The sequence below is a fragment of the Meles meles genome, chromosome 21, assembly GCF_922984935.1.
Source record: "Meles meles chromosome 21, mMelMel3.1 paternal haplotype, whole genome shotgun sequence".
NCBI lineage: Eukaryota > Metazoa > Chordata > Mammalia > Carnivora > Mustelidae > Meles > Meles meles.
The window spans coordinates 27,982,305-28,010,203 of NC_060086.1; the positions used below are offsets into that span (position 1 = coordinate 27,982,305).

The following is a 27,899-nucleotide window of genomic DNA, read 5'->3' on the forward strand; positions in this document are numbered from 1 at the left end:
AAACACGGTCAAGGAAATGGACATTCTAGCAGCTGAGATGAAAGAAAATGCTGGGAGAGGGGTAGAGTGGCCCAGCTTAATGATCGAAATCTAGGGAAACCTCTCAGTGGAGGTGATTTTTATCTTTTTTAAAGACTTAATAATTTATTTTCTTATTATTATTGATTTTTATCTTTTTTAAAGACTTAATTATTTATTAGAGAGAAAGAGTGGGAGGGCCAGATGGAGAGAAAATCCCAAGCAGGCTCCCTGCTCCCTGCTGAGTGTGGAGCCCCACTCAAGGCTCCATCTGATAGCCTATGAGATCATGACCTGAGCTAAAACGAAGAGTCAGAGGCTAGACCAACTGAGCCATCCAGGCACCCCAGAAAAGTCTAGTTAGGAACCATCTAGATGCCATTTACAGGCTAGGTGATGGGCTCTCATTAGGGAAGCACTTAAGATCAATGAGGAATTAAAGGAAGTTTCTTCCTGACTGAAGCCTAAGAAGCAAGGCAGAGATGAGGTAGATGACTTCAGTGGGCCTCCTGGACCACTGTGAGAAGCTTAGATTTTTCTTTCTTTTATTTTATTTAGATCTTATATTTATATTATATTTATATTTTTTATATTTGTTTTATTTAGATTTTATATTTTTGAGCAATTTTAAGGTCACAGCAAAATTGAGTACCCTTCTGGGTACAGAGATTTCTCATATACCCCTAACCCACACAAATGCATAGCATCTCCTGTTACGGTACCACAGTGGAACATTTGTAAAGGTTGATGAACCTACACTGACACATTGTCATCCTGAGTCTATAGTGTATATTAGAGTTCACCCTTGGTATTGCACATTCCATGGGTTTGGGCAGATATATAATGACATGTATCCATCATTATGGTATCATACAGAGTATTCCCCTGCCCAAAACTTCTTGTCAGGACTTTGGATTTTTCCCCCAAATAGGAGTAACCATTGCAAGTCTTCAAGTCTCGGCCAGAAGGTCTTAGTAGTCCAATCTCCATTTCTTGTTCCAAACAGGTAAAATGATAGAAGACTACTGGGGAGTTTCAAGAAAGATTCTTGGAGATCTGAAATTCTTGGAGAGTCTTAAGACATATGACAAAGACAACATCTCCCCAGTGATCATGAAGCGGATCCGGGAAAGATTCATCGATCACCCAGATTTCCAGCCAGCTGTCATTAAAAATGTGTCATCTGCCTGTGAAGGTCTATGCAAATGGGTGAGGGCCATGGAGGTGTACGATCGTGTGGCCAAAGTGGTGGCTCCCAAACGGGAGCGGCTGAGGGAGGCCGAGGGGAAGCTAGGCACACAGATGAAGAAACTGAACCAGAAGCGAGCAGAACTGAAGCTGGTGGAAGACCGCCTCCAGGCCCTGAACGATGACTTCGAAGACATGAATACCAAGAAAAAGACGCTGGAGGAAAACATTGAAATCTGCTCCCAAAAGCTGATCAGGGCGGAAAAGCTGATCAGTGGTCTTGGCGGAGAGAAGGACAGATGGACAGAAACCGCCCGGCGGCTGGAGATCCGGTATATTGATCTGACAGGAGACGTGCTGTTATCCTCAGGGACTGTGGCTTACCTTGGGGCCTTTACTGTGGATTTTCGGGCACGGTGCCAGAAGCAGTGGTTGGCCCAGTGTAAAGAAAAGGTCATCCCCAGCTCCAGTGACTTCAGTCTCAGCAACACGTTAGGAGATCCTGTAAAAATCCGTGCCTGGCACATCGCTGGGCTGCCCGTTGACTCTTTCTCCATCGACAATGGCATCATTGTGTCCAATTCCAGACGCTGGGCCTTAATGATTGACCCTCAGGGACAGGCCAATAAGTGGATCAAGAACATGGAGAAGACAAATAAGCTGTCCATCATCAAATTCTCAGACGCTACCTATGTGAGGACGCTGGAAAATGCTCTGCAGCTTGGCACCCCCGTCCTACTAGAAAATGTTGGAGAGGAGCTGGATGCCTTTATTGAACCCATCTTGCTCAAGTCCACGTTCAGGCAGCAAGGGGTTGAGTACATGAGGCTGGGTGAAAACATCATCGAATACTCCAGAGATTTTAAGTTATACATCACAACCCGTTTGAGGAACCCACATTACCTCCCTGAAGTTGCCATGAAAGTCTGCCTCCTCAACTTCATGATCACACCCCTAGGCCTCCAAGATCAGCTCCTTGGCATCGTGGCCGCCAAGGAGAAGCCAGAACTGGAAGAGAAGAAGAATGAGTTGATTGTGGAAAGTGCCAAGAACAAGAAGCAGCTAAAAGAAATCGAAGATAAGATCTTAGAGGTCCTCTCCCTGTCTGAGGGCAACATCCTCGAGGACGAGACTGCCATCAAAATTTTGTCCTCCTCCAAACTGCTGTCTGAAGAGATCTCTGAGAAACAAGAAATTGCTTCAGTAACGGAAACACAGATCGATGAGACTCGGATGGGCTACAAGCCAGTGGCTGTCCACTCTGCCGCCATCTTCTTCTGTATCTCCGACCTGGCCAACATCGAGCCCATGTACCAGTACTCCCTGACCTGGTTTATAAACCTCTATGTGCATTCCCTGGCAGACAGCAGTAAGAGCGAGGAACTGGACCTTCGCATTGAGTACATCATTGGACATTTTACCCTCAGCATCTACAACAACGTCTGCCGCTCTCTGTTTGAGAAGGACAAGCTCCTTTTTTCCCTCCTCCTGACCATCGGCCTCATGAAAGAGAAAAAGCAAATTAATGAGGAGGTTTGGTATTTCCTTCTAACTGGAGGGGTCGCCCTGGACAACCCCTTCCCCAACCCAGCTCCTGAATGGCTTTCTGAGAAGGCATGGGCGGAAGTGGTTCGTGCCTCGGCGCTGCCAAGAATGAAGGGCCTGAAGGAACATTTAGAACAAAACCCTGAGGCGTGGAGGCTCATCTATGACTCCACTTTGCCCCACGAGGAGAATTTCCCTGGAAACTGGAAGTTCCTTAAGGGATTGGAGAGGATGGTGATCCTACGATGTTTGCGGCCTGACAAAATCATTCCAGCCATTCGGGAGTTCATTGCCGAACACATGGGTGACGTGTACATCGAGTCCCCAACATTTGATCTCCAGGGGTCCTACAGCGATTCCAGTTGTTGTGTACCATTGATCTTCGTGTTGTCTCCGGGTGCAGACCCAATGGCAGGTAAGAGCAGAATGTTGTATAAAGAACATAAATGGCCCAGAATGCATGGTCAGGTAACAGTAACATGTCCCTCATAGCAGGAATCTCAAACTCAGATGCTTTGAAAGCCAGACCATTAACAGGCTCCTGTGGGGCTAGAAGAAGCCACTGAAGATTTCTCCACCCCCCCACCCCCAAAGGAAACAGCAGCTGCTCAGCTCCCAAGCATTGTGCTGATAATGTGAGCTCAGGATGGCCAGATCATCTGATTTTTTCAAGAGAAATCAGAAATATGGAAATCACCCATTTTTACGTCTTGATAACTCATTCAAATTTTTGCCTAAAAATTGTGAGGACCAGACCGGGGCTAGTTTTAAGCCTCCTGGGTGTGAGTTTTTCATCTTTGTCTTAAATCATTTTCTCTAACTATTGCTTCTCCCAGTTAGGCTTTTCTTTTTATTTTTTTTTTTTAATTTTATTTATGTATTTGACAGACAGAAATCACAAGTAGGCAGAGAGGCAGACAGAGAGAGGGGGAGAAGGCAGGCTCCCTGCTGAGCAGAGAGCCCGATGTGGGGCTCGATCCCAGGACCCTGAGATCATGACCTGAGCTGAAGGCAGAGGCTTTAACCCACTGAGCCACCCAGGCACCCCTAGGCTTTTCTTTTGATTTTTAAAGTAAATTCTTTTGGATAATTAATACTGTGCCTAACTTTGTATAGTTTAGAGGAAAAAAAAAGCAATGCAGAAAAGTATAGACCAGTGGCTCAACCGGTGCTATTTTCTCCCCTCAAGGGACATTTGGCAAAGTGGGGAAGCATTTTTTTTGTCACAACTAGGGGGTGCTCCTACAGTCTGGTAGATTGAAGCTGGGATGCTGCTAACCGTCTCCCGCACAGGACAGTCCCCCAGAACAAAGGATTATCCCCAAATGGCCCCAGGTGTTAGTAGTGCGAGGTTGAGAAACCACTGTGTAGAGTGAAAGGTACATTTTCCTTCCAGAAGTAACCATTATTACCCGTTTGCATATATTTCCAGAAACCAATTATTGCATATGAATAGGTATGAGCTGTTGACAGGAATAAATTCGTTTTCTGTTCTGTTGGGTCTCAAAGCTTTAGCTCTGTCTCTTGCTAAATGAAGAAAGAGGACCAGAAATGCAAATGACAAATCTTGCCATTCTCCTGTGGAAGCTGGGGAGTTTGACACCTGTCCTGACACAGATACCCCTGGGTCAGCACCCCTGCCCCACAGGGGAAGGCAGAGGAGCGAGCTGAAATGAACTGTCACCCTCTCCCCTTTCCCATACCACCATGCTGTTGTCAAAGATCAATTCATGGCCCCTCTCTAGTAGCTTTGTTTTTTCCCATGTCCCTCACATGACAGATTTAAACAAGAGAAATGAGGGAAACCAGGCAAGGTAAAGAAGACAAATGAAAGAAAGGTCAGGGTATGTTCTGTAAAATGTTGACAAGCCGGTTACCTCCAAAGCCTTATGTTGCATATTCCTGTCTGTCTGTGCTAGAGGCCTGATCAGATTCAGCTTGGATAACTTCCCAGGAGACCTCGTGGCTACTGTGTCCGTCACAGTGTGTCACACTAGGAAGCACCTGTCTGGTTGTCTTTTCTTTCCTGATTGAGATTGATCAGGGGACTCAGGCATTGTCAGTGTGATCTGCCTCCCCATTGCACTTCCCTCATAAGGCTTCCCATCGGGCTCACACTTAATGTGATGATGGTTCTTAATCTTGGCTGCTCACCTGGGAGGGCTTTAAAAAAAAGCTCCAGGTGCAGGCCATGCCCGCAACCAATTAAATTAAAATCTTTGTGAATGAGGCCCAGGCATTGTGCATTATAAGCTTCCCGTGTGATTCCAGTATGTTTTGGAAACAACTGACCTGATGATTTTTAGCGGCCTTAACAAAATCATTCCCCAGATCCCTTATTTCATTAGGGGCTGAAAAACGGTATTTTAATTCTATCACTCCTTCCACATTTATTAGCTGGAACTCTCCTACTAAAAAGAATTTTCCTTTGTCAACTCTTTGGTTTACTCGGACTATAGTTCAAAAAGGACCAGCAGAATAGACGTTTAGTTCATTCCCTTGATTTCTCAGCTTTCGGGTTAGTGAATTGGTGCCCTGGTAACCTGCAAAGTTACTTAAGCTGGGGATGCCTGGGTGGCTCAGTCGGTTAAGCCACTGCTTTCAGCTCGGGTCATGATCCCGGAGTCCTAGGATCGAGTCCCACATCGGGCTCCTTCCTCAGTGGAGAACCTGCTTTTCTCTCTGCCTCTGCCTGCCACTCTGTCTACTTGTGTTCTCTCTCTCTCTGACAAATAAATAAATAAATAAAGTTACTTAAGCTGTTAAGATTTTCTTTGCATCATTGTGAACGTAGAGATTTTTTTTTTTTAAGAAATTTATTTATTTGAGGGGCGCCTGGGTGGCTCAGTGGTTTAAGCCGCTGCCTTCGGCTCAGGTCATGATCTCAGGGTCCTGGGATCGAGTCCCACATCGGGCTCTCTGCTCAGCAGGGAGCCTGCTTTCCTCTCACTCTCTCTGCCTGCCTCTCCGCCTACTTATGATCTCTCTCTGTCAAATAAATAAATAAAATCTTAAAAAAAAATTTAAAAAAAAAAAAAAGAAATTTATTTATTTGAGAGAGAGAGAGAGAGAGACACGGTATGGAAAGGGGCAGAGGGAGAGAAACAGACTCTGCTAAGGTCAGAGCCAGACAGCCCTGAGATCATGACCCAAGGCGAAATCAAGAGTTAGACGCTCAACTGATTGAGCCACCCAGGCACCCCATGAGCGCATAGATTTTGACGTAGTGGGTGTTTCAAACATGGCGGTGTTTTATTATTTATCAAGCTTCCTGATTCTCAAGTCATTTAGTCCCCAGCCTGTGGGGGCTCCTTCACGCCTAAAGTTCTCACATAATCTCAGTAGTTTTTTTTATAGCTTCCTTGTTTTATAGAATTACTACGTATGCCAGGCTGAGTTTGCATAAGCATTTCTCAAAGGACTCTTTCCGCAGAGGCCGTAGCATTTGGAAACCACTGTCTGGGTCCTAATGGATGGATCATTGATTGCAGAACTTACTGTTTACTAATTCTCTTTCTGGCTGTGCCTACCCTATTCTTTTCATCAGTGCTTTAAGGGTATTTTTTTTTTAAATTTTTTATTTATTTCTTATTTTTTTATGAACATATAATGTATTTTTATCCCCAGGGGTACAGGTCTGTGAATCGCCAGGTTTACAGACTTCACAGCATTCACCATAGCACATACCCTCCCCAATGTCCATAACCCCCCTCCCCCTCTCCCAACCCCCCTCCCCCCAGCAACCCTCAGTTTGTTTTGTGAAATTAAGAGTCACTTATGGTTTGTCTCCCTCCCAATCCCATCTTGTTTCATTTATTCTTCTCCTATACCCCTAACCCCCCATGTTGCATCTCCACGTCCTCATATCAGGGAGATCATATGATAGTTGTCTTTCTCCGATTGACTTATTTCACTAAGTGCTTTAAGTTTTTATCTTCAGTGACAGTGCTTTCCATTTCCAGAAGTTTTATTTGTTTTATTCCAAATCCGTGTATCTTTTTTCCCACAGAACTCTGAATTTTATTATGCTTTGTGGTCCTTCTTTAATGATTTTGTTAGCTGTGTTTCTTTCATGGTCTTTTACGGAGATTATATTGCTCTGCTAGGACTGCTATAACAACTACCACAGACTCAGTGGTTTAAGCAAGAGAAATTTATTTTCTCCAAATTCTGGAGACTAAAAATCTCAAATCAAGGTGTTGGTAGGGCTAGTTTCTTCTGAGACCTCTTTCGTTGGCTTGTCTGTGGCCTGCTTCTCCCTGCATCTTTATATTAAGGTTTTCTCTCTGTGAGTGGTGTATCTATGTCCCAGTCTCTTCTAAGGACACCAGTCTTTTTGGATTAGGACCTGGCATAATGACCTCATTTTAACTTAATTATCTCTTTCAAAACCCATCTCCAAATACAGCCACATTCTGAGGTCCTAGGACCTTAGGACTTAACTGACTTAACTTAACTTAGGACTTAACTGACTAAGCCACCCAGGCACCCTTCTTTTTTTTTTTTTTCTTTTTCTTTTTTCCTTAAGAGAGCAAACTGGAACACCGATGTGGCTCAGTTGGTTAAGCATCTGCCTTAGGTCATGATCCCAGGGTCCTGCGATCAAGCCCCACATGCTTCTTGCACAGGGAGTAGTCTCCTTCTTCCTCTGCCCGCTACTCTCCCTGTTTGTGCACTTTCTCTCTGTATCAAATAAATAAATAAAATCTTTACAAAAAGAATAAGATAACAAATCTACATCTTTATCGACTTTTCAGCCAGTTTAAATCCTTAAGGGGTATAGCATCACCCAATGCTGTGGCCAGTTGCTTAACAGGAAAGTTGCTTTGGATTTTGACACAAGCCATACCACTGTTTCCATGAGCACGGGTTACTTTTCCTCACATTATTTTTGTTCGGTTTGCCACCAGGAGTCACTATGTTGTTCTTTGCTTCATACACATAAGCACGTCTCTTGCCTAGACAGAATTCAGTTTCATGTTGAGCATAAAAACCTCCAATTTTAAGAAGAGCCGTCTGCTCTCACAGGTTCCAAAGAAAAATGGTCTTGGACCACAGCCTTCCAGATGCATTTGTCGATTTGGGAGTCCTGTTCCTAGCAGACTCCCCAGGCTCCAGCGTGGCAGAAAAAATATCGTTGCCATTTTCCAAACAACATTTGCTCACTTCATGTTTCTGGGTCACCTTTGGGTCATTCTTGACCATATTTCAAACTTTTTCTTTATTACTCTATTTGTCATGGTGATGTGTGATCAGTGATCACAGCTTACTGAAAGCTACATGATGGTTAGCATATTTTAGCAATAAAATATTATAAAGTTAAGGTAAAATGCATTGTTTTTTAGACATAATGCTATTGCACCCTTAATGGATAACCTATATCATATACATAACTTTTAAATGCACTGGGAATCTAAAAAAAATCACTTGTTCGCTTTATTACAATATTGACTTTATTGTGGTGGTTTGGAACCAAACCCTCAGTATCTCTGAGGTATGCCTGTATTGATGCAGAAAAGATCTAAATGAGAGAAGCAAATGTAGTTTTCTACAATTCTCATAAGTATAATCATATATATGCATTCATTTAAATGTATAAAATATCTCTGGAAGGATTCACAAAGAGCTAGTAACATTGGCTGCTTCTGAAGAAGAGAGAAGTGAAAGAGACTTACTTAAAATTTCACTCTAAAAACACCTATTTTTCTAGTAAAATACATTAGTAACAACCCAGTTTCTAGTTCTTTGGTTGTGTGCTCACCTCTCTAGTTTTGAGTTCCCTCTTCATTTTTGGCACCTGGGAATTTCTCTTTCTTTCAGACTCTGAATTTTTTTCCGATATGTGTAATTTTTTTTTTTTTAAATCAAGACTGTCTATGTATTCAGAACAAAAGAGGAATCAACAGTAGCTTCATTTAGCCTCTTACCCAAAGTCCAAAACTTCCACATAGAGAGGCTTTTTTTTTTTTTAGTCAACAGGAGCCAGTTAGTTTTTTTCCATGTCCAGAATTTTTTTTTTAAGATTTTATTTATTTATTTGACAGACAGAGATCGCAAGTAGGCAGAGAGGCAGGCAGAGAGAGAGGAGGAAGCAGGCTCCCTGCTGAACAGAGAGCCCGATGTGGGGCTTGATCCCAGGACCCTGGGACCATGACCTGAGCTGAAGGCAGAGGCTTTAACCCACTGAGCCACCCAGGCACCCCTCCATGTCCAGAATTTTGATACAAACCCTTTCTTCTGCATTGTTGTTGTTAATATGGTCTTAGTTGGCCTGCCCTTTTTCAAAAGCCCCCTTTTCTTCCTGGTCGCAGGCCTACTGAAGTTTGCTGATGATCTTGACATGGGAGGTACAAGAACACAGACCATCTCCCTTGGCCAAGGCCAAGGCTCCATTGCTGCCAAAATGATCAACACTGCCATCAAAGATGGGACCTGGGTGGTATTACAGAACTGCCACCTGGCCACGAGCTGGATGCCCATGCTGGAGAAGATCTGTGAGGAGGTGATTGTTCCTGAAAGCACCAACATCAGATTCAGGTGAGGTGTCCTCCCTGCCAGGCCCCACAGCCTGTTTCTTGAGCTGCAGACGTCATGCTGGTGGCTGGGCATGCGAAGGTGAACACAGTTCTCCTTTTAAGAAGCTTTTAGTCTAGCGGAAGACAGACCACAGATGAGAGATGTTGACGCCATACACTACCTACCGGACTTGTTTGCACAAGAACCATGGAGCACAGAAAAGGGAAGGGAAAGTTGGGGAATGCCTGGAGGCCTGACAGTTGCCTGGGGTATTGAAAGATGAATAGGAGTTTACTAGGAAGGACACTGTAGGCAGAAGGGACAGGATCTGTAAAAGCAAATATGTGTATGAAGGAAACACTGAGATGTTATTCTGTGACTCTGGGGTATATGCTGTGAGACATTTTTGGGAGATGTATTATGAGATATGTCTGGGAAGGTAGATTCAATGTCAGCAAATATGATTTTTTAAATATATGTTTTTTTTTTTAACCTGGAATGTGGGCACCATTGTCCAGGCTGCTCTATCCTATATTTCTTGGGCTCTGTAGAATTTTAATCAATATTGGAAACAGCTACTTGTTTTTTTCTGAGCTTTAATCCCAGCAACACTGGGCCTTGGTTTTTGCATATACAGAAGGATGAGGTAAACCAGACTTCAAAGCCCTTTCCAACTCAAATGTTCTCTTATTCCAGGCCAAGGGTCAGCAAACAATGGCTTGTGGACCAAATACAGCCTGCTACCTGTTCTTGTGTATCTTGTAACTAAGTAGAGTTTTCTATGTTTTTAGATGGTGGAAGAAAAAATCAAAACAAGAATAATATTTCATGACACATGAAAATTGAATGAAGTTCAAATTTCAGTGTCCACAAATAAAGTTTTATTGAAACACAGCTGTGCTCATTCATATACTGTCTGTGACTGCTTTCACAGTACAAGTCATTATGACCGAGACCACATGGCCTGCAGAGCCTACAGTATTTACTCTTTGATCTTTTATAGGAAAAGTTTCCTAACTCCTGTTCTAGGCCACAAAGCTTGCTAGTAATTTTCATTTTAGTCATGTCTGCCCGAACACAGGAAGGTGTTTGGTGTTATTTACAAAGCCAGATTAGGCCATAGCTTATTGGATTCATGAAAGGCTCATATAAAATTCATGGAAGATTTTGAGGGCAATCCATCAATTTCAGGAATTCTACCTGGTTCAGGATGATGAGTTGACTAACTACCATCAATGACACACTCAATGAACAAAAATTATTCATGTTGGTATTAAGTTCTTCTGTATTACAGTCCTAACTCAAAAGTTCTTACCTCAGGTGCCTATGGGAGGCAGGAATATAACTGAGTGGAGAGGACAGGCACAAGAAGTCTTGCAGTTCCCACAGTACTCTAGCAATCATCACGGGCTGTCATCCTTGCTCTCAGACATCAATGGAGAGATGTGGGGATGGCGGTGAACTAGAAGCCTATGCCCTTTAAAGATTTTATTTATTTATTTGACAGAGAGAGATCACAAGTAGGCAGAGAGGCAGGCAGAGAGAGAGAGAGAGGAGGAAGCAGGCTCCCCGCCGAGCAGAGAGCTCAATGCGGGACTCGATCCCAGGACCCTGAGATCATGACCTGAGCCGAAGGCAGAGGCTTTAACCCACTGAGCCACCCAGGCACCCAGAAGCCTAATACCAAGCGACTGATGTCATACAGGAAGGCAGGCCCCTTGTGATCAGATTTTCTAATATTTTCAAGGGAATGTGGAAATCTAGAATAAAAAAAAATAACCCTCGATTTTCACAAGTTGGCAACTACTTCAAAACTATGCTTTAACATTGCATTGATTTGCCTGGTATCACCACTTAACTGCCTCCTGATGTAAGACCTCAGGCCATATGTTTATGGCCTCTTTCCTCCCTCCCTGGCCACTCCTGGGGTTCCAGGGATAGTATCTGGCCATCATAGATGCTTAGGTAGTCTAGCAAAGGGGGAATGTGGCATGGCATTTAAGAGAGGGCCTTTGGAGTCGCATCCCATGTCAGTTGCTTCTAGGTATTTTGTCCTTGAAAAACCCACATGAACTCCGCGTGCCTCCATTTCTTCAGTGGTACAAGGGGATAGCTAATCCCTTCCCACAGGGTGACTGTGAGGATTGAAGTGAAGGAAGGACATATATTAAATTTTTAGCGTGGGGTCTGACATCTAGTAATGCTTAATACACGGGGGCTGTTGTTTTTGTTACTGTTTTTCAGTATAACTTCTTGTATTGCTCTACCTGCTTAGGTCTGTTTTTCTTGCAGACTCTGGTTAACCAGCTATCCAACGGAGAAATTTCCAGTCAGCATCCTCCAAAGTGGGATCAAAATGACCAACGAACCCCCCAAAGGGCTCCGGGCCAACCTTTTGCGCTCCTACCTCAATGACCCCATCTCGGACCCCGTGTTCTTCCAAAGCTGCACAAAGGCAGTCATGTGGCAAAAGCTGTTGTTCGGCCTTTGTTTCTTCCATGCCATTGTCCAAGAGAGGAGAAACTATGGACCCCTGGGTAAGAGGTGACAGTGCCCCTGGGCTGCTGGGATGCAGATCACACACAGATGTAGCTGCGTGTTCAAGTTCATACTCAGGATTGCCAGTAAAATGCCATATAAGTACATTCCACAGACTATTTGGGACATACTTAGACTAAGCATGATTTGTTTATCTGAAATTAAAATTTCATGGACTGTCCTATACTTTTATTTGATAAATCCAGCAGTCCCTACAACCAGGTCACTATCAATGTCAGGGAAAGATCTGATGCTCCAAAATCAGAGGTCTCCTAACTACCAAAGTAATATGTTGTTGAGAAGACTGGAGGCCTTTCCCTTTGATGGGCATTTGCCTATCTTAGGCACGATAGCCACTTTCCAGGGAGTTGTCTGCTGCTAACTTATGACATTGTAAGTAGTTCTCTAGACATGTGCGTTAAGAATGAAAGAAATACAGCCGGGACGTTTGTGCTTCCTCTTGAAAAAATAAAAATAAATTTCATTATTAATGTAACCTCTCCATGGCCTAACTTAATTTAATACTTTATATTAACTTAACAACCCTGTTAGAGCAGAACATCAAACTGCCAAATGCAGATTTGACATCTACATGGTTTTAAGGTTGGGCTGCCTCTGATTTTGTTCAATAGCCTTGAAATGTATTTTCAGCTGTTGTTTTGGGTTAGATAAGGAGGCAGACTGTCCTCTTGGTGACTCTCTCTGAGCATCTTCTTTCCTTCTACCATCCTGACCTTTCCACTGAGGGGTGCAGGGATGAGGCAGTTGCAGGGAGGGGGGGGACACTCCCCCTGCATCTGCGTTTCATACATCATGTTCTCCCACCACTGTTCTCCCACCTACATCAGAGTTCCAAAAATCCATGTAATGGTTTGGCTTGCAACCAACTGGCCAGTTGTGCTTTCTGTGCCAGACCACGAATTTTATTATTTTGCTACATTTCTTTATTTGAATGTAAATGTTTGGGAGGAAATTAAAGGTCTCTGTTGGGCACCGATCTGACTGTACCCTGCTGTCTCCCACCATGCCCAGCTGGTTCATGCATTTGTCCCCTTTCTGAGACCCACTGGACATTTATCACTATACCCTTGAAAATACAAGCGGTAGTTTCTTCAAGGCCGGCCATCCCATTTTCCCATGAGCACAATGAGGGGAATTCTCAAAGCTGACTTCGTTCTGTTGCCTAATCATAGATACTGCTGTCTGGCTATGCTTTCGTGTTATTTTTGGACTTCTGTGCATTACCACAGTATTCCAGCCAGGGAGAGTAATTCTCATTCCACAAATCCCACGATATTAACATCTACCTTAACAAATGGGGAGATCCATAAGGAAATTGATTTTAGAATGGACATTTTCTCAGACAGTATGGCTCCCACGTTGGCAGTAGATGTCAGGGCTAATAGTTCGCCCGGTGCTTGATCTTCACGGGGCTGAAAGAGGCTCCTGATCTGTAATGATGCTTAACTGTACGTCTCGATGTCGGAATGGAAATTATGAGCTCTCGGCACTGAAGCCTCCGATTCTTCTGTGTTTTGTGCAGGTTGGAATATTCCTTATGAGTTCAACGAGTCTGACCTGAGGATCAGTATGCGGCAGATCCAGATGTTTCTGAATGACTACAAGGAGGTGCCGTTTGAGGCTCTAACTTACCTGACAGGTACTTATGGGAGGAGGCTTTGCAATGACAAATCTCCAGTATCGTACTCCACCCTTCTGCTCTTCTGATCCCATCTCTATCCATTTATTTACTCACTCATTCATTCAGTTAACAAACATGGAGCTCTTACTAATGCTGGTCACCATGCCAGATGTTGTAAAAAACTAAGATACAATTCCTACCTTCAAGTGGCTCACAATCTGCAAAGTAAAAAATATATATAAAGAAATAAATGACAGGGTACCTGAGTGGCTCCGTCAGTTGGGTGTCTCTCTGCTTCCGGCTCAGGTCATGATCTTGGGGTCCTGGAATCGAGCCCCACATCAGGCTCTCTGCTTAGCAGGGAGTCTGTTTCTCCCCCTCCTTCTGCCCCTCCCTGCGCTTGGGCTCTCTCTGTCTCTCTCTCTCAAGTAAATAGATAAAATCTTTTCTAAAAAGTGCTTTTAGTGCTCGCTTCGGCAGCACATATACTAAAAAGTGCTTTTAAAAAGAAATAAAAGACAATACAGTGATAAGTTCAACAAGAGAAATATTTATAAAGTAGAAAAGTAGCACAATGATTAAATCTCAGGGAGGGGGTAGGGGATGATCATGGAGAACTTCCTGAAGGCATAAAGGATGAGTTTTGAGGGATGAATGAGTTCATAAGGGGCAGAATATAGTAGGGTAGGCAGTGAGCAGGAAGAAAGAGAGCACTCCCAACAGAGGTTCCCTCCGGTGAAAAGGGCACTTGCTCTTTTGTATTAAAACAGTCTATCCGAGGGGCTCGGATTAGGGGTTAGGCCTCTGCCTTTGGCTCAGGTCATGATCTCAGGGTCCTGGGATCGAGCCCCGCATCAGGCTCTCTGCTCAGCAGGGAGCCTGCTTCCCCCTCTCTCTCTGCCTGCCTCTCTGCCTACTTGTGATCTCTCTCTGTGTCAAATAAATAAATAAAACCTTTAAAAACAAAACAAAAACAGTCTATCCGTGACCTTTTATTAGTCACCCAGTATAGACTAGTGCATAATATGGAAGAATGTAAATGTGTAAGACTTGGTTGCTTCCTTCAAGGAACAGATCACACAACCCCAGAGATAGGAGATAAACTATAGGTGGGCGAAGTGAGTGGAATCCCAGGCCAGAGGTCAAAATGCATCTCAGCAGGAAACCCTGGGCATTTTCAAGATTACACACGAGTTCCTTCCTCAGCTCCGTATGTTCAGGAGTTTGGCTGGATCCTTTCTCCAGTCATACCCAAGCGCTCTGTATACGCAGTCGTCACACCTAGTCTCCATAGCAACTTCTGAGCCTCACTTTAGCTACCGCGTTTTATACCTGATGAGACTGAGGCCTGAGGGCAGTGGTTCTCAACCAAGGGCAGTGTTTCCCCCCAAGGGGACATTTGGCGACATCTGGAGCTGTCGCCACTAAATAGGGGACCACAGGGTAGAGGCCAAGGGAGCTGCTAACCATGCATCAGTGTCCTATAAAGCATGGAACAGCCCCCCCACCCGACACACACACACAGAACTACCAGGGCATCATGTTCACAGTGCTAGGACTGAGAAATCTTGCTTCACGGTAATCATCAAGTTCAGTTGTAAAAGGTCACACAGACCTTACCTCAGCACACTGTCTTCTGAACAAAACCCCAAGTGACACACACAGCATAAAGGCAGTGACTATTAGAAATTCTCTAAAGAACTGAGTCATATTCCTATCATTTCAGGCCATTCAGAGTCACATGCCAAGGCTCTTCTTCAGAAAGCAGAAAGAATATGTCCTTGCCCTGGGGTAAGGTCTTGGTATGGGACTGTCAGCAGCTGTAAGACGACCCGCCCCCACCGTGTCAGCCGGCTTGAGCATATTCACTTCCACCCTGTACCAGTCAGGATGGACTAGTTAGGCTAAGATAATCAACAGTCCCCACATCTCAAGGGTGTAAGGCTTCAAAGGTCCTTTTCTCACCCTCTTTGCATGTCCAGTGTGAATCGGCAAGGGTCTGTGCTCATTGCTATTATCTCTCAGGGGCACAGCGGGCAAAGCTCCGCTGACTCTTGATGCTATGTGTCAGGACACACGTGTGTGGTCACGGCCACAGGGATAGCACTGAAGAGCTCATGCCAGGAATCAAATGCACACGAACTCGTCTCCCACACCCTGCCCCCTGCAAGGGACCCTGCCACCTATATGTGCGGTAGAGAAGAAAAAAAAAACAGATACAGGTGATCATTACAACTCTGTTCTGACAGTGCTCAAAGAGACAGATCTCGTCTTTTGGTTAGTGGTTATCAAATGAGAAGGCCCAAAGTCAATACATTCTTAATCTGATACCCCCAGCCCTTGAGCAGGGAGACTAGAGACCTTAGAAAAGATAAAACACATCCTGGTGCCTGTGGGAACTTACGTTCTTGTTACTAGAATAAACACATAAGTAGCTACAAAGAAATGCGCCTTCCTTTTTTTTTTTTTTTTTTAAGATTTTATTTATTCATTTGACAGAGGGATAGAGAAAGCACAAGCAGGCAGGGGCGGGGGGGGGGGGGTGTGCACAGGCAGAGGGAGAGGGAGAAGCAGGCTTCCTGCTGAGCAGGGAGCCCAACGTGGGGCTTGATCCCAGGTCCCTGAGATCATGACCCGAGCTGAAGGCAGACACCCATCCAACTGAGCCACCCAGAGGCCCCAAGAAATGCACCTTCCTAAACAAACATAAAACCCAAGGCCTGCAGGAAATTTCACTGATAAGGAAGTGCCCCATGACTCTGTGCCTGAGATTAACCTTCAGTTGGGTTCCCTCTTGGGAGCCCTCAGCTCTGCCGCACTGACTTCAGTGAGGGAAAAACCACTGTCTATTTAATGTCATATTTTGATTATTATATCTAATATAGTGCTATCAAAAACTTGTTTATAGGGGCGCCTGGGTGGCTCAGTGAGTTAAAAATTTGTTTATAGCCAGGACAAGCTGTAATATTCAAACTGAGCTTTGCTAAAGGCTTGGAAAAGTCCACAGGTAAAATAGCTTCTGTCAGGGGGCGCCTGGGTGGCTCAGTGAGTTAAAGACTCTGCCTTCAGCTCCAGTCGTGGTCCCAGGGTCCTGGGATCGAACCCCGCATCAAGCCCCACATCGGGCTCTCTGCTCAGCGGGGAGCCTGCTTCCCTTCCTTTCTCTCTGCCTGCCTCTCTGCCTACCTGTGATCTCTGTCTGTCAAATAAATAAAATCTTAAAAAAAAAAAATAGCTTCTGTCAGGGCTCAAATGACTCAAGAAGTATGAACTTCCCTTTAGACCTTTACTTCTCCCCTAATCAACTACCCAGGTCCTCCTCCCAGACATTTAGACCCTTCCAAAACCAAGAGGCGTCTCGCCCCAAACTTGGGCCTACTTCCTGTTTCCTGTCTGTAGACCTGCGTCTTCCTGGAATGGTTGGAATTGGAAATGAGCCCGCTGTCACCACACTATATATACAGATGTGTTTCCTCCCTGCAGACTAGCGTGTTGTCCATAACTACGAAATGCCAGGTGGCACCCATATACTGTGGAATCTGGACCAGCTAGAAAATGTGTCATGGGGTTACTGAGAAGGATTTGATGTGGCTTCCAAAGAATTACCCAATTCTTTTTGTAGAAATCTGAGTGTAGAAACCTGAGTCTCAGCAAATGATATTAATGAATGGGGTGGAGTATCCCAAAGCAGGATGTATGGGATAATCTCAATTTTCTAATATATATATGTATTTGTAATAGCTATAATAAATTGAATGCTTTCTGTGTGCTAAGCATTGTACTAAATGTTTTATAAGCTTTATTAACCACAACCTTGTATAATGGATACTGCAATTATCTCTGCTTCTTGATGGATGAGAAATTGCTGGAATTGGAACCCAGGACTGTCTCGTGCCAGAGTGCTTGCCCTGAACCACCTTTCTGTAATGCCTTTCACGTGCGTATACACACATACACGGACACATGAAGAAGAGACCTAAACATTCGTAGTTACCTCTGGTGGAATTATTGGTGATTGTGTTGTTTTTCTCTCGGTTTATTTCTGCTTCCTGATATTTCATATGGTTAATACGTACTATTTTTGTAGCAAACATAATAACAAAAAGACCTGGTGTCATCCCAAGGTGAGCATTGGTTTCAGCAACCCTGTTTCTCAGCAGAGCTCCTTGGCTGGAAGAATCCTGTTTTAGGTTAATGACCAAGTTCATTATGACCTTCCCTGGGCTCATCATCTTCCTGTTGGTTGTCCCCAGGGGAATGTAATTACGGAGGCAGAGTGACTGATGACAAAGACAGGCGTCTCCTGCTGTCCCTTCTGTCCACGTTCTACTGTAAGGAAATTGAAGAGGATCATTACTGTCTCGCTCCTGGGGACATTTACTATGTCCCTCCTCATGGCCCCTACCAGGTGAGGGGCTCGGCAATCCCCATGTGCCTAGGGGCTGCAGTGTAAGCAAGGAGGGCCCAGAGGTAGCCTTGGGCTTTCTGACTTAGGTCCATAAGCTATTTTTAATATTCCAAAAAGCCTCTAAGAGAGACATTATTACTGTTTAATGGAAACTGGGCATTTGATGGATAAGGTCTTTTCAGAATGTGGGGTCCATCTTGGGGGTTTAAGGGGAAGGATGGCTAAGATGAGGGTTTAAGCAGTAAATAGGCTGGGAATTGGTACTTGAAAACAAAGGTTCAAAAGGTAGTCAGAGGAGAAGGACAGAAAAACTGGAAGGAAGAATAAGAACAGGAAGAATAGAATGGAATCTGTAAGAGATTGAAAAGGGCTTTCTTTTACTGAACACCTTGTATACGCCAAGGCCCCTTCCTCTGTAACCTCGCTTATCTTCCCATTTACAAATAAGGAAACTGGGGGGTCAAGTTTACACAATAGGTTCGCAATAGAGCTAGGATCCGAATCCAGTTCTGTCTGAATGCAAAGCCAGAACTATGAGGAGGAAACAAGGAGAAGCTAGGGGTGGGAAGGGAGATACTCAGACCTCTACCTTCATTTTCACACCCCAGAAAATTGTATGAGGAAGAGCTTGGTGTTTACCATGTGTGTGTGTGTAGAGGGTGGTTGGTGTGTGGGGTGGTGGGAAGGTGTGACCCGTGCTACCAACCCAGTGTGATTTGCTTGGGTTAGGTCCAGCCCATCCCTGAGTGATCTGTGGGACCCCAGGGAACCTGGGTTTGTGTCAATTGAAGATTTCCTTTCCAGTCGTATATCGACTATCTCAGGAACCTACCCATCACAGCCCACCCAGAAGTCTTTGGTCTCCATGAGAACGCTGACATCACCAAGGACAACCAGGAAACCAACCAGCTGTTTCAAGGGGTGTTGCTGACCCTCCCTAGGCAGTCAGGAGGGAGTGGCAAGTCCCCTCAGGTAACCAGGTGTGGGGCAGGAGACATAATGCTGTTCTCCAGGCAGTTTTTCCACCTGGTGGTCACACAGGATTATGGCTGATGACCAGGGAAGCAGAAGAGGGGAGGTCTGGCAGATCCCTGAGTGAGGACATGGGTTCTTGAGTCTTCCTGCTAAGAGTCCTCAGATACAGAGCTGGAAGAACACCAGTGTTTCCGGATACCCCTCATGGTTCGTTGCTATACCCATATATCATCTATACTCCATATATGTAATATTTAAAACTAAATCTCATTTGCTGAAAAACATTTCATTTAAAACTGCTCATCAGTGCCATAAATGGAAACCCAGTGTCATTTCCATAAAGTCACGACAGCCACAAAGAAGAAAATGAAAGCTAATGAAAGTTACTAGATTCCTTGCAGATGATGTTGCTGAGGCCCCGCTGGCTCCTTGTGGAAAGGGGAAGCTCGGCCAGTGTTACAGAGCATTTAATTAGCACTGGTCTGAGACTTTGTCCTTGAGAAGAATGAAAAGTGAAATGTGGCTGAAACTTGGAAAGAGAGTGACTTTCTCATCATGTGATTCAACATGATTTGCTCCATGTCCTAGAAACACCTAGAATCAGTCATTTTGGGTGCCTTTTGCAGTTAGTGCACACTTTTTGAAGTGGAGACCTGGTCCCTCATCTTCAGTCTACAGAAGAGGGTGAAATGAACCCAGTGAAAGGAAGAGACCTGCTTCATAGCGTGCATAACTCAGGCAGAGCCAGACCCAGGACCACCATCTCCTGACCCCGCCACACCCTCTTCTTTCCTATCCTTTCCTTCCCTTCTCCACCTTCTGAGCTAACCCATGTTCAAGCCCTCTCACCTGTGGGTTTCTGCTTTGGCTCATCGTGCCATAAGTGCTAACAGGTAGGAAGATAAAGCAGCCTGCTTGGTCTCAGTTTAGGGATGGAAATTCCCCTCATAGGAGAGAGGAGAGGGAAGGAAGTGCATGTCCCAAGCCTCTCAGATCCACCGGATGGCTGAGGTCTCTGCCTCTCTCACAGCCTGGTCCTACTCCTTCTTGTTCTAGGCCTGTCCCCTCTCCACTTGGCCAACTCCATTGCCCTGGACTATTTTTGCTCAGTCCTGAGGAATGGCCTACTACCTTCCCAGGTGTCCTGTCCTGTCACTGGCACTGAGCAAGCATCCCATCTGTACTGTGAACTGGTTCTGAGACAATGGCTGAGGGAGCTGTGGGAGATGCTCTCCTAGGGCTGACCTTAAAGACAGGAGCTGGCAGGGTTCAGTTCTGCCCTGAGGCTACCTGACAGAGCAGGAATCCCCGCCTAGCCCTCAGGCCCTTGCTTCAGGTGTGAAAAGAGGGCTCTCATGGCTCTGCTCTTTTGCTTTCTGGGCCAAGAGGTGATACCTTCCCAAAGACCAGTAGAGAGGTAAGGGCCCTCCTTTCCGCCAGGCAGAGTTGGCTTCTGTGGGAAAGTTCCCAGGAAGATCATACAGACTATGATTAAAAAGACCAGTGCCCATTGGTTCAGGTTTACCCAGACAAAACCACAATGTACAGGCCTTGTTTCTCATTCACCTCTCTACCGTCTGTGCTTTAAGGAAGTGATTGAAGAGCTGGCCCAGGACATACTCTCCAAGCTTCCCAATGACTTTGACCTGGAAGTGGTTGCGAAGTTGTATCCTGTGGTCTATGAGGAATCCATGAACACCGTCCTGAGGCAGGAGCTCATCAGATTCAACAGGTGGGCCAGATGGTCTTACTTGGATCCTGAGAACTTGAATCCTGGGAGTTGGAGTGTAGGGTATGATCTAATGGGCAGTAACAGATGTGTACACTTGATAAGGGCTGCTGTGCTGTGTTTGCCCCTCCCATAGGGAGGGCTATAAGTAGGACCATCCCAGCATGTGTTTACCTACTGTGAAATCATTTTTTCTATTCATTCTCACTCATCCATTCATATGACACCTGCAAAATCAGGTTAAAACCAATACCAAGCAGGCTAATAGTAAAAGTAACTGTTAGAACCACTTTTCTTAAGCCCTTAGTGCCAAGTATGGCTCCAAGCACCATGCATGTGTTTGCATTCAAACCATATAATAGTCTTTTGAAATATGCACAGTTGGCAATCCCTCTGCCACCATCTGACAGATGAGAAAACTGAGACCTAGAAGGGTTAAGTATAAGGTCACATAGTCATTCAGTGACAGAACTGATTTTGAACCCAGGCTGTCTGATCCCAGAGCCCATGTACTTAGCCAATATGTGAAATCAGTATGAACAGAGAAAGTGGTGGAGAGAAGTTTATCCCATTACCCCAACCACAGAGTTAGGGAAGGGTTGTTATGGCTGGCCATGGGACTAAGGGTCTCGAGCCCTCCTCACTTCTCCAGTTACTGTATATAGCATAGAGCCCAATAGATATCTTGATTTGACTTCTAAATAAAACTGAAGGGATTCTCAAAGACCATCTGTGCCAAATGAGAAAACTCATCACTTCTGCCTTCAAGTCCAACGTTCCTACTGCTCCCAGTTCTTCATCTGTTAACTGTCTCTCTTTTGCCTCTTTGGTCATTGCTCAGTTTTAGGGACAGCCCTGACTCTGAAGGACTAGAGAACTCTAAGAACGTTATATAAAAATTCCTTGTCGGGGGGCGCCTGGGTGGCTCAGTGGTTTAAGCTGCTGCCTTCGGCTCGGGTCATGATTTCAGGGTCCTGGGATCGAGTCCCATGTCCGGCTCTCTGCTCTGAAGGGAGCCTGCTTCCCTCTCACTCTCTCTGCCTGCCTCTCTGCCTACTTGTGATCTCTCTCTGTCAAATAAATAAATAAAATCTTAAAAAAAAAATAAAAAATAATTTAAAAATTCCTTGTCGGGGCGCCTGGGTGGCTCAGTGGATTAAGCCGCTGCCTTCGGCTCAGGTCATGATCTCAGGGTCCTGGGATCGAGCCCCGCGTCGGGCTCTCTGCTCCGCAAGGAGCCTGCTTCCTCCTCTCTCTCTGCCTACCTCTCTGCCTACTTGTGATCTCTCTCTCTGTCAAATAAATAAAATAAAATCTTTAAAAAATAAAAAAATTTAAAAAAATAAAAATTCCTTGTCTTCCCAGTCTTAGGATTACTCTCTAGAGTCAACAGACAGCTAGCCATATGGGGGAACCAAGCAAAGTACAGGCTGTGAGTTAGGATGTATCAGCACTGCTGTGAGTCAGATACCTTGGCATGATGGGAGGAGAGTTGTCATTCATCCAGATACTAAGCCTCATGGCTTCCCTCTTCTAAGGTCACTGGAGCTCTTTCTTGGTAGTTGCAGGGGTCTTCATTAGCCTTTCCCACTGGTCATTGCAATAGAAGAGAACAGGGTAACAGCAATCTTATTTTCCAAAGATGGTCAGGATTAATCACATTGAGTAACACTCTTACATTCCCCCCGTACTTTTTTTTGACCTGTTCACTGAGTGATATGAGAAGCCCGAGATGATTAGATGACAGTTCAGTTTCCAGTTCAGGGGAACCATTAATGTGTCTTCTGGGGCAAATGTTCCCTCCTTGGGTATGAAAACCTTGAAACTAGCAGAGTTCATAGTTAAAAAACAGAAAAATCTCTTGCAAGTAGGTCGTTAGGTGTAATAGCTACAGGTCTGCAGTGTCGTGCCTCAGATAATCACTTTCCCCCTTGACTCCTCAGCAAAGCACATGCACCAAAGGTCTGACCCTTAAATTCCTCTTAATATGAATATTTAGTGACTACACATCTAGGAATCTCTTTCTTGTATTTGAGCATTCTTGTATCCATTTGGCAGGCATTCCAAAAGTCTTTGGAGGTGACAAGTTCTCTCTGGTGGCATGTTCTTTGGCACTCTCAGGTGCCTTCCCTCTGGGCTTGGCTAGGTCTCATAACAGAGAGGCCAGAGAGAGAGAGAGACAGGCAATCTTGGCATTTCTCAGGATGCCCTTCAGCTGCCTTTTCTCAGGCATGGACCTCATAATCCATAAAAAGAACAACTTTGACAATATGGAACAAACCCTTTAAAACTGTATTACCTTAAAAAATTTTAATTTATTTATTTCAGAGAGAGAGAGAGAAATAGAAGGAGAAAGCATGGAGTAGAGGGACAGAGGGAGAGAGACTGCAGACTGCATGCCCAGTGCAAAGCCCAACATGGGTCTTGATCTCTTGACCCTGAGATCATGACCTGAGCTGAAACCAAGAGTCAGACACTTAACCTACTGTGCCACCCAGCACCCCAATTGTATTACCTTTTGACCCAGAAATTCTACTGTTACTAGGAAAATCATTAAAAGTTTCCACAAGGATTGATATGGATGGATGATCCCAACAATGTTGTTTACAGTGACAACAAACCTAGAACTAACATGTTCTAGCAATAGGGAAATAATTCAATAAAATGAAATAACTTGCAGTCATGATAAAAGATGATTTAGTTCTCTATTGAGTTGAGAAGATGCTCCCTATATGCGAAGAGAGAAAAACAGATACAAAAAAAATGAACATTTAAATATAGAAAAATATGGGAAAATAAATATCTAAGTTATCTTTAGGTAATGAGATACTGGATGATTTAATTTTTTTCTCATCTTTATAATTTATCTATCATGAGTGTATATCGCTTGTAGGACATTTGAAAGAGTGGAGGAAAGTGAAAGGAAACCTGGAATCAGCGTACTTGGGTAGCATAAAACTGGAGAGCCTGGCTGAGGAGCTCCTTTGTTCTTGCAGGCTGACCAAAGTGGTTCGCAGAAGCCTCATTAATCTTGGCCGAGCCATCAAAGGACAGGTCCTGATGTCCTCAGAGCTGGAGGATGTCTTCAGTAGCATGATCGTGGGTAAAGTGCCAGCCATGTGGATGGCCAAGTCCTACCCATCACTAAAGCCACTGGGGGGCTATGTGGCTGACCTGCTGGCCCGCCTGGCCTTCTTCCAGGTACCTGGGAATCAGGGTCACTGGGCACCTGGCATGCTCATTCAGGTGGAGGGGACATTCTGAAATGGACCGAGCACCTACTAGGGACAATCTTCCCAGCATTGCAGTGGGGAGAGGGGGCAGGGGGAGATTTTTCGGAATCTTGGGAAAGATTGTAGCCTATAGAGACAAGAGTAGGAACTAGAATATATGTCACAAACTGGTGGCTCGTGGGTCAGATTCAACTAGTAGATATATTTGGTTTGGCTGCCTGGTAATTTAAATTTTTTGCGCTGGCATGTAAACATTGAAGAATTACACATAAAACTCCAGATATTTGTCCTACTAAAAAAGGGAAGACCTGAAACAATGGGCCTACATTCCTGAATGGCAAGTATGATGAGATGGGTGGCTGTTGCTCAGTTTAGGCAAGGCACCTAGTTTCCACTGCTACAGTTCCTGCCAGTCTCTATTATATTCCTGACACCAGCCTGTACCTATGCTTTCCTTAAAGTGGAAACATGTATCTTTGTACCTTCATTTCACAAGTGGGAAAATATCAGCTAAACTTAGAGGGCTGCCTGTTTTAAGAAAAATGAGAAAAACCATTTTTCTTAATGGGATTCACTTACATTATCTGCCTTTGAACTATCTTTATGTGTTGTTGATTTTGAATTTTTATTTCTGTGGCTCTCCAGGAATGGATTGACCATGGGCCCCCTGTGGTCTTTTGGATCTCTGGATTCTACTTCACACAGTCTTTTTTGACGGGTGTCTCTCAGAATTATGCCCGGAAATACACCATCCCCATTGACCACATCGGATTTGAATTTGAGGTAGAAGTGCTTTGGGTTAGGCCAGCTCATGGGACCAACCAGGGAAAGCCGTGTTGCCTGTTTCTTAAGGAGTCCAAACATTTGGATGGGTTAAGGCCCAAATGTTTCTGAGATGGTACAAGTATTTAGCACAACTTAAAATAGCTCCCAAGTTATTCCTGACAGAGCCAGAGGATTCCCAAGGCTTTGTCTCTGTATATAGATATGTAAGGAATCTTTCCAGAGGAAAACTGCCATCGTTGTACCAAGAAAAATTAAAACACCCTCCCCTACTGTTTATTCACCATGATGGACTCTTCCTTTGGAAGGACTCTTCATTTGGTCTTGGGTAGTCCTTTGCTAGGAGTGAAGTCAAAGGAATGTCCAGTAATCAAATATCACTCTGCCCATACATGGAGAGAAAAGAGTAAGATCATCTGTTGAGAGGTTGCAGACTGGTTGCCCAGGTCTTAATCTAGTTTATGAATGAAACTGATGGTCTTTGAAGACAATGTGAATCTGAAATTAATGCAATGAAGTAATGAAATAACTGGGGTAAACACTTGAGAAAAAAAGATAAAACCATCTTTTTTGATGTTGAAATAATTGCATATCTAGAAATCCTAAAGACTCTAAAAACACACCTGTCAGAATACTGATAGGTAATAGGATCCTGGTTAAATATACAAAAATCAGTAACCTTTTCCTATTCTGGCAGTAAGTACTTAGAAGTAAAAATAAGAAAAATATCCTATTCACAGTAAAAAAAAAAAAAAAGTTTACAATTTGAATGAATTTAAATGGAGCTTGTGATCTCTGGTTCACTATAATCCACACCACTCCTCATCTTCTTGCACTTAGACCATTTTCTGTGCTTAACTGAAGAAATTTGACTTTACCACCTTGGAACCTAAACAATGGTATGCTGGAACTGGCCCATATCAACTCACCAGAGTTGTAGCTCCTTATTACATAGTTCATAGCCTGAAACTGACTACCTACACCATAGACATTAACAAAAACTACAAATCCAGGCATTATTTCTCCCCACCAGAGGACTGTTTTATGAGCATGCATGTGAGTCTAACCCCTCACATTACCCGACTCCTACTTTAATACATTCCCTATGCCCACTGTGCTGACTAGGAATCAGACCTGGTCCATGTGCGAAGGCAGGAGTATTATCACAGAAGTCCCAGGGTCCTGGGAAAGGCATATTGGGAAAGGCAGACATTGCAGCAGATTTTCTCATCTCTTAATGCTGCCCCACTCTAGGGAAATGGCAGGTAATAGAACTTACAGCTTCCTCTTTTCCAGGTAACCACCCAAGAAACGGTCATGGAGAGTAACCCAGAAGATGGGGCCTACATAAAAGGCCTCTTCTTGGAAGGTGCCCGCTGGGACAGGAAAACAAAGCAGATTGGGGAGTCTTTCCCCAAGATCCTCTATGACCCATTGCCCATTATTTGGCTGAAACCCGGGGAAAGTGCGATGTTTCTGCATCAGAACATTTACCTGTGTCCAGTCTACAAAACAAGTGCCCGAAGAGGCATCCTGTCCACCACGGGCCACTCCACCAACTACGTCCTGTCCATTGAACTACCAACAGACAGGCCCCAGAAGCACTGGATAAACCGAGGGGTAGCCTCTCTGTGCCAGCTGGATAATTAACGGCATCTGTCTCAATGCAGAAAATAAAAGGCATTTCATTCTTGACCACAACCTAACTTTCCTTTCCTAAGAGGCACAGGGTATGATGATGATGGTAGCAGTTATGTTAATAGACACCTGCTGTGAGCCAGTATTTCAGAGCACCCCTATAAAGTAGGTTATTATCATCATCCTCATTTTATGGCTGTAGAAACAATGACACAGAGGAGGTAAGATCTCCCAAATCAGATAGCTACTGAAGTAGCGGTTCGAACACTGACAGTGGGACTCTTTCTTCAACCTAGACCTTTAGCCATTTGGTTAAGCTCCTCTGTGGTTTTCTCTTGCTGCTTTTGCTCTACCACTGAACTTTTAATTGCTTCTTTCCAACTCTGTTTCTATGCACTAACATCAGGGTCCCTCAGGTTGAAAGAGTACTGAGCTACTTTCGTTTTTTAAGGTTTTGACATATTTGAAAATCACTTCTCACAACAATCTTATGTGGTAGGGTATTATTATGTCCATTTTAGAGATGCAGAAACGGAGGCTTAGAAAAATAAGGAGCTCAAGTTTCCACAGTTCATCGGTGGTAGAACTGGGACGCAAATACTTCTCTATTAGCCTGCAACAGATGCGTGGAAATTTCAGGAAGAAAGGAGACATGAGAGAACCAGTATTTGTTGCAGGCCTACTGTGTGCCATGGGTTGTGCCTGGGCCTTTAGGCGTTTGTTCCTGTGGTAGGTACGACAGTCTCTCTCTCTCTCTCTCTCTCTGGAGGTTCAGGGAGATTATGTAACTTGCCTAAGATCACCCAGCTCTTTCACATTGCAGAGCGAGGATTTGAGGCAAGGGCTGTCTGGCTCTAGAACCCATGCATTTTTCACTGCCACCGGCTGCCTCCCTGCCAACAACTTGTCTGTGTTATGATGTAGAATCTTAAATGCGTAGCTGCCAGAGCCATGTCCAAAGAATTTCCAGTTTATCACTGTTTTCCCCTAGGGCCAGTTAGAATCCTGGGGGATACGAAAATCACATTGTTGATATATTTACTCCTCAGCTAATTCCTTCACTTAGCTCTTTGGCTCTAAGTGACTTCCTTCATGGCATTCCACTGGTCAGTCGTTGTTGAGCAAGGACATAAGGCTGTTCGAGAGCCTAATGCATCTGCTGGTTTCTCTGCCTCTTCACTAGAAGAAATGTCCTCAAGGTCTTTGATTTTTCCTGAACGTGGGAAGCTTCTGAGAACCAAACCAACCTTTTCCAGAAACCTTTGCATGGAAACATGGAATTGATCAAATTCTGATTAAGAACCCTGAATTCTGAGATCAGCAAATTATCTCAGCGATCCTAGAGATTAAGTACGAAGGGGCAGTTCTCCAGATCTGGCCAGGAGGCAATAAAGAAACAGCGAAGAGGAGCAGTCTCTTACAGCTCATGGCAGGTAGCTTAATAGTTTTTGTTGTTGTTGTTGTTGAGAAAGATGGTTCCCCACCCCCCTTCGCTCCCCGCAGTGGGGGAAGGAGAATCAGAATGAACAGAGAGCTGAAACTGCCATTATCATTCCAAGTAAGATTGTTAGTCATGTGAGATGGAAAGATGGTCAGGATCCCAAATGCCTGAATCTTGGAATGGTTAGGTTAAGTCATATTGTAAGCTTTAAGGCAATGAGGGGGTTGCTGAGAAAACAATTGAAT

General features: G+C 44.4%; 1 protein-coding gene across 1 annotated transcript in view; it reads left to right on the forward strand.

Moving 5' to 3' along the window:
• The window catches only part of DNAH3 (dynein axonemal heavy chain 3), a 184,499-nt gene extending 158,274 nt beyond the window's left edge, over positions 1-26,225 (forward strand). Inside the window, exons 52-61 of the mRNA XM_045992949.1 lie at positions 1,025-3,166; positions 9,063-9,288; positions 11,560-11,804; positions 13,349-13,465; positions 17,701-17,855; positions 18,660-18,827; positions 20,420-20,562; positions 23,556-23,760; positions 24,438-24,575; positions 25,872-26,225. Coding sequence (XP_045848905.1) covers positions 1,025-3,166; positions 9,063-9,288; positions 11,560-11,804; positions 13,349-13,465; positions 17,701-17,855; positions 18,660-18,827; positions 20,420-20,562; positions 23,556-23,760; positions 24,438-24,575; positions 25,872-26,225 — 3,893 coding nt within the window. The remainder of the gene's footprint in view (positions 1-1,024; positions 3,167-9,062; positions 9,289-11,559; positions 11,805-13,348; positions 13,466-17,700; positions 17,856-18,659; positions 18,828-20,419; positions 20,563-23,555; positions 23,761-24,437; positions 24,576-25,871) is intronic.
• The last annotated feature ends 1,674 nt before the right edge of the window (positions 26,226-27,899 follow it).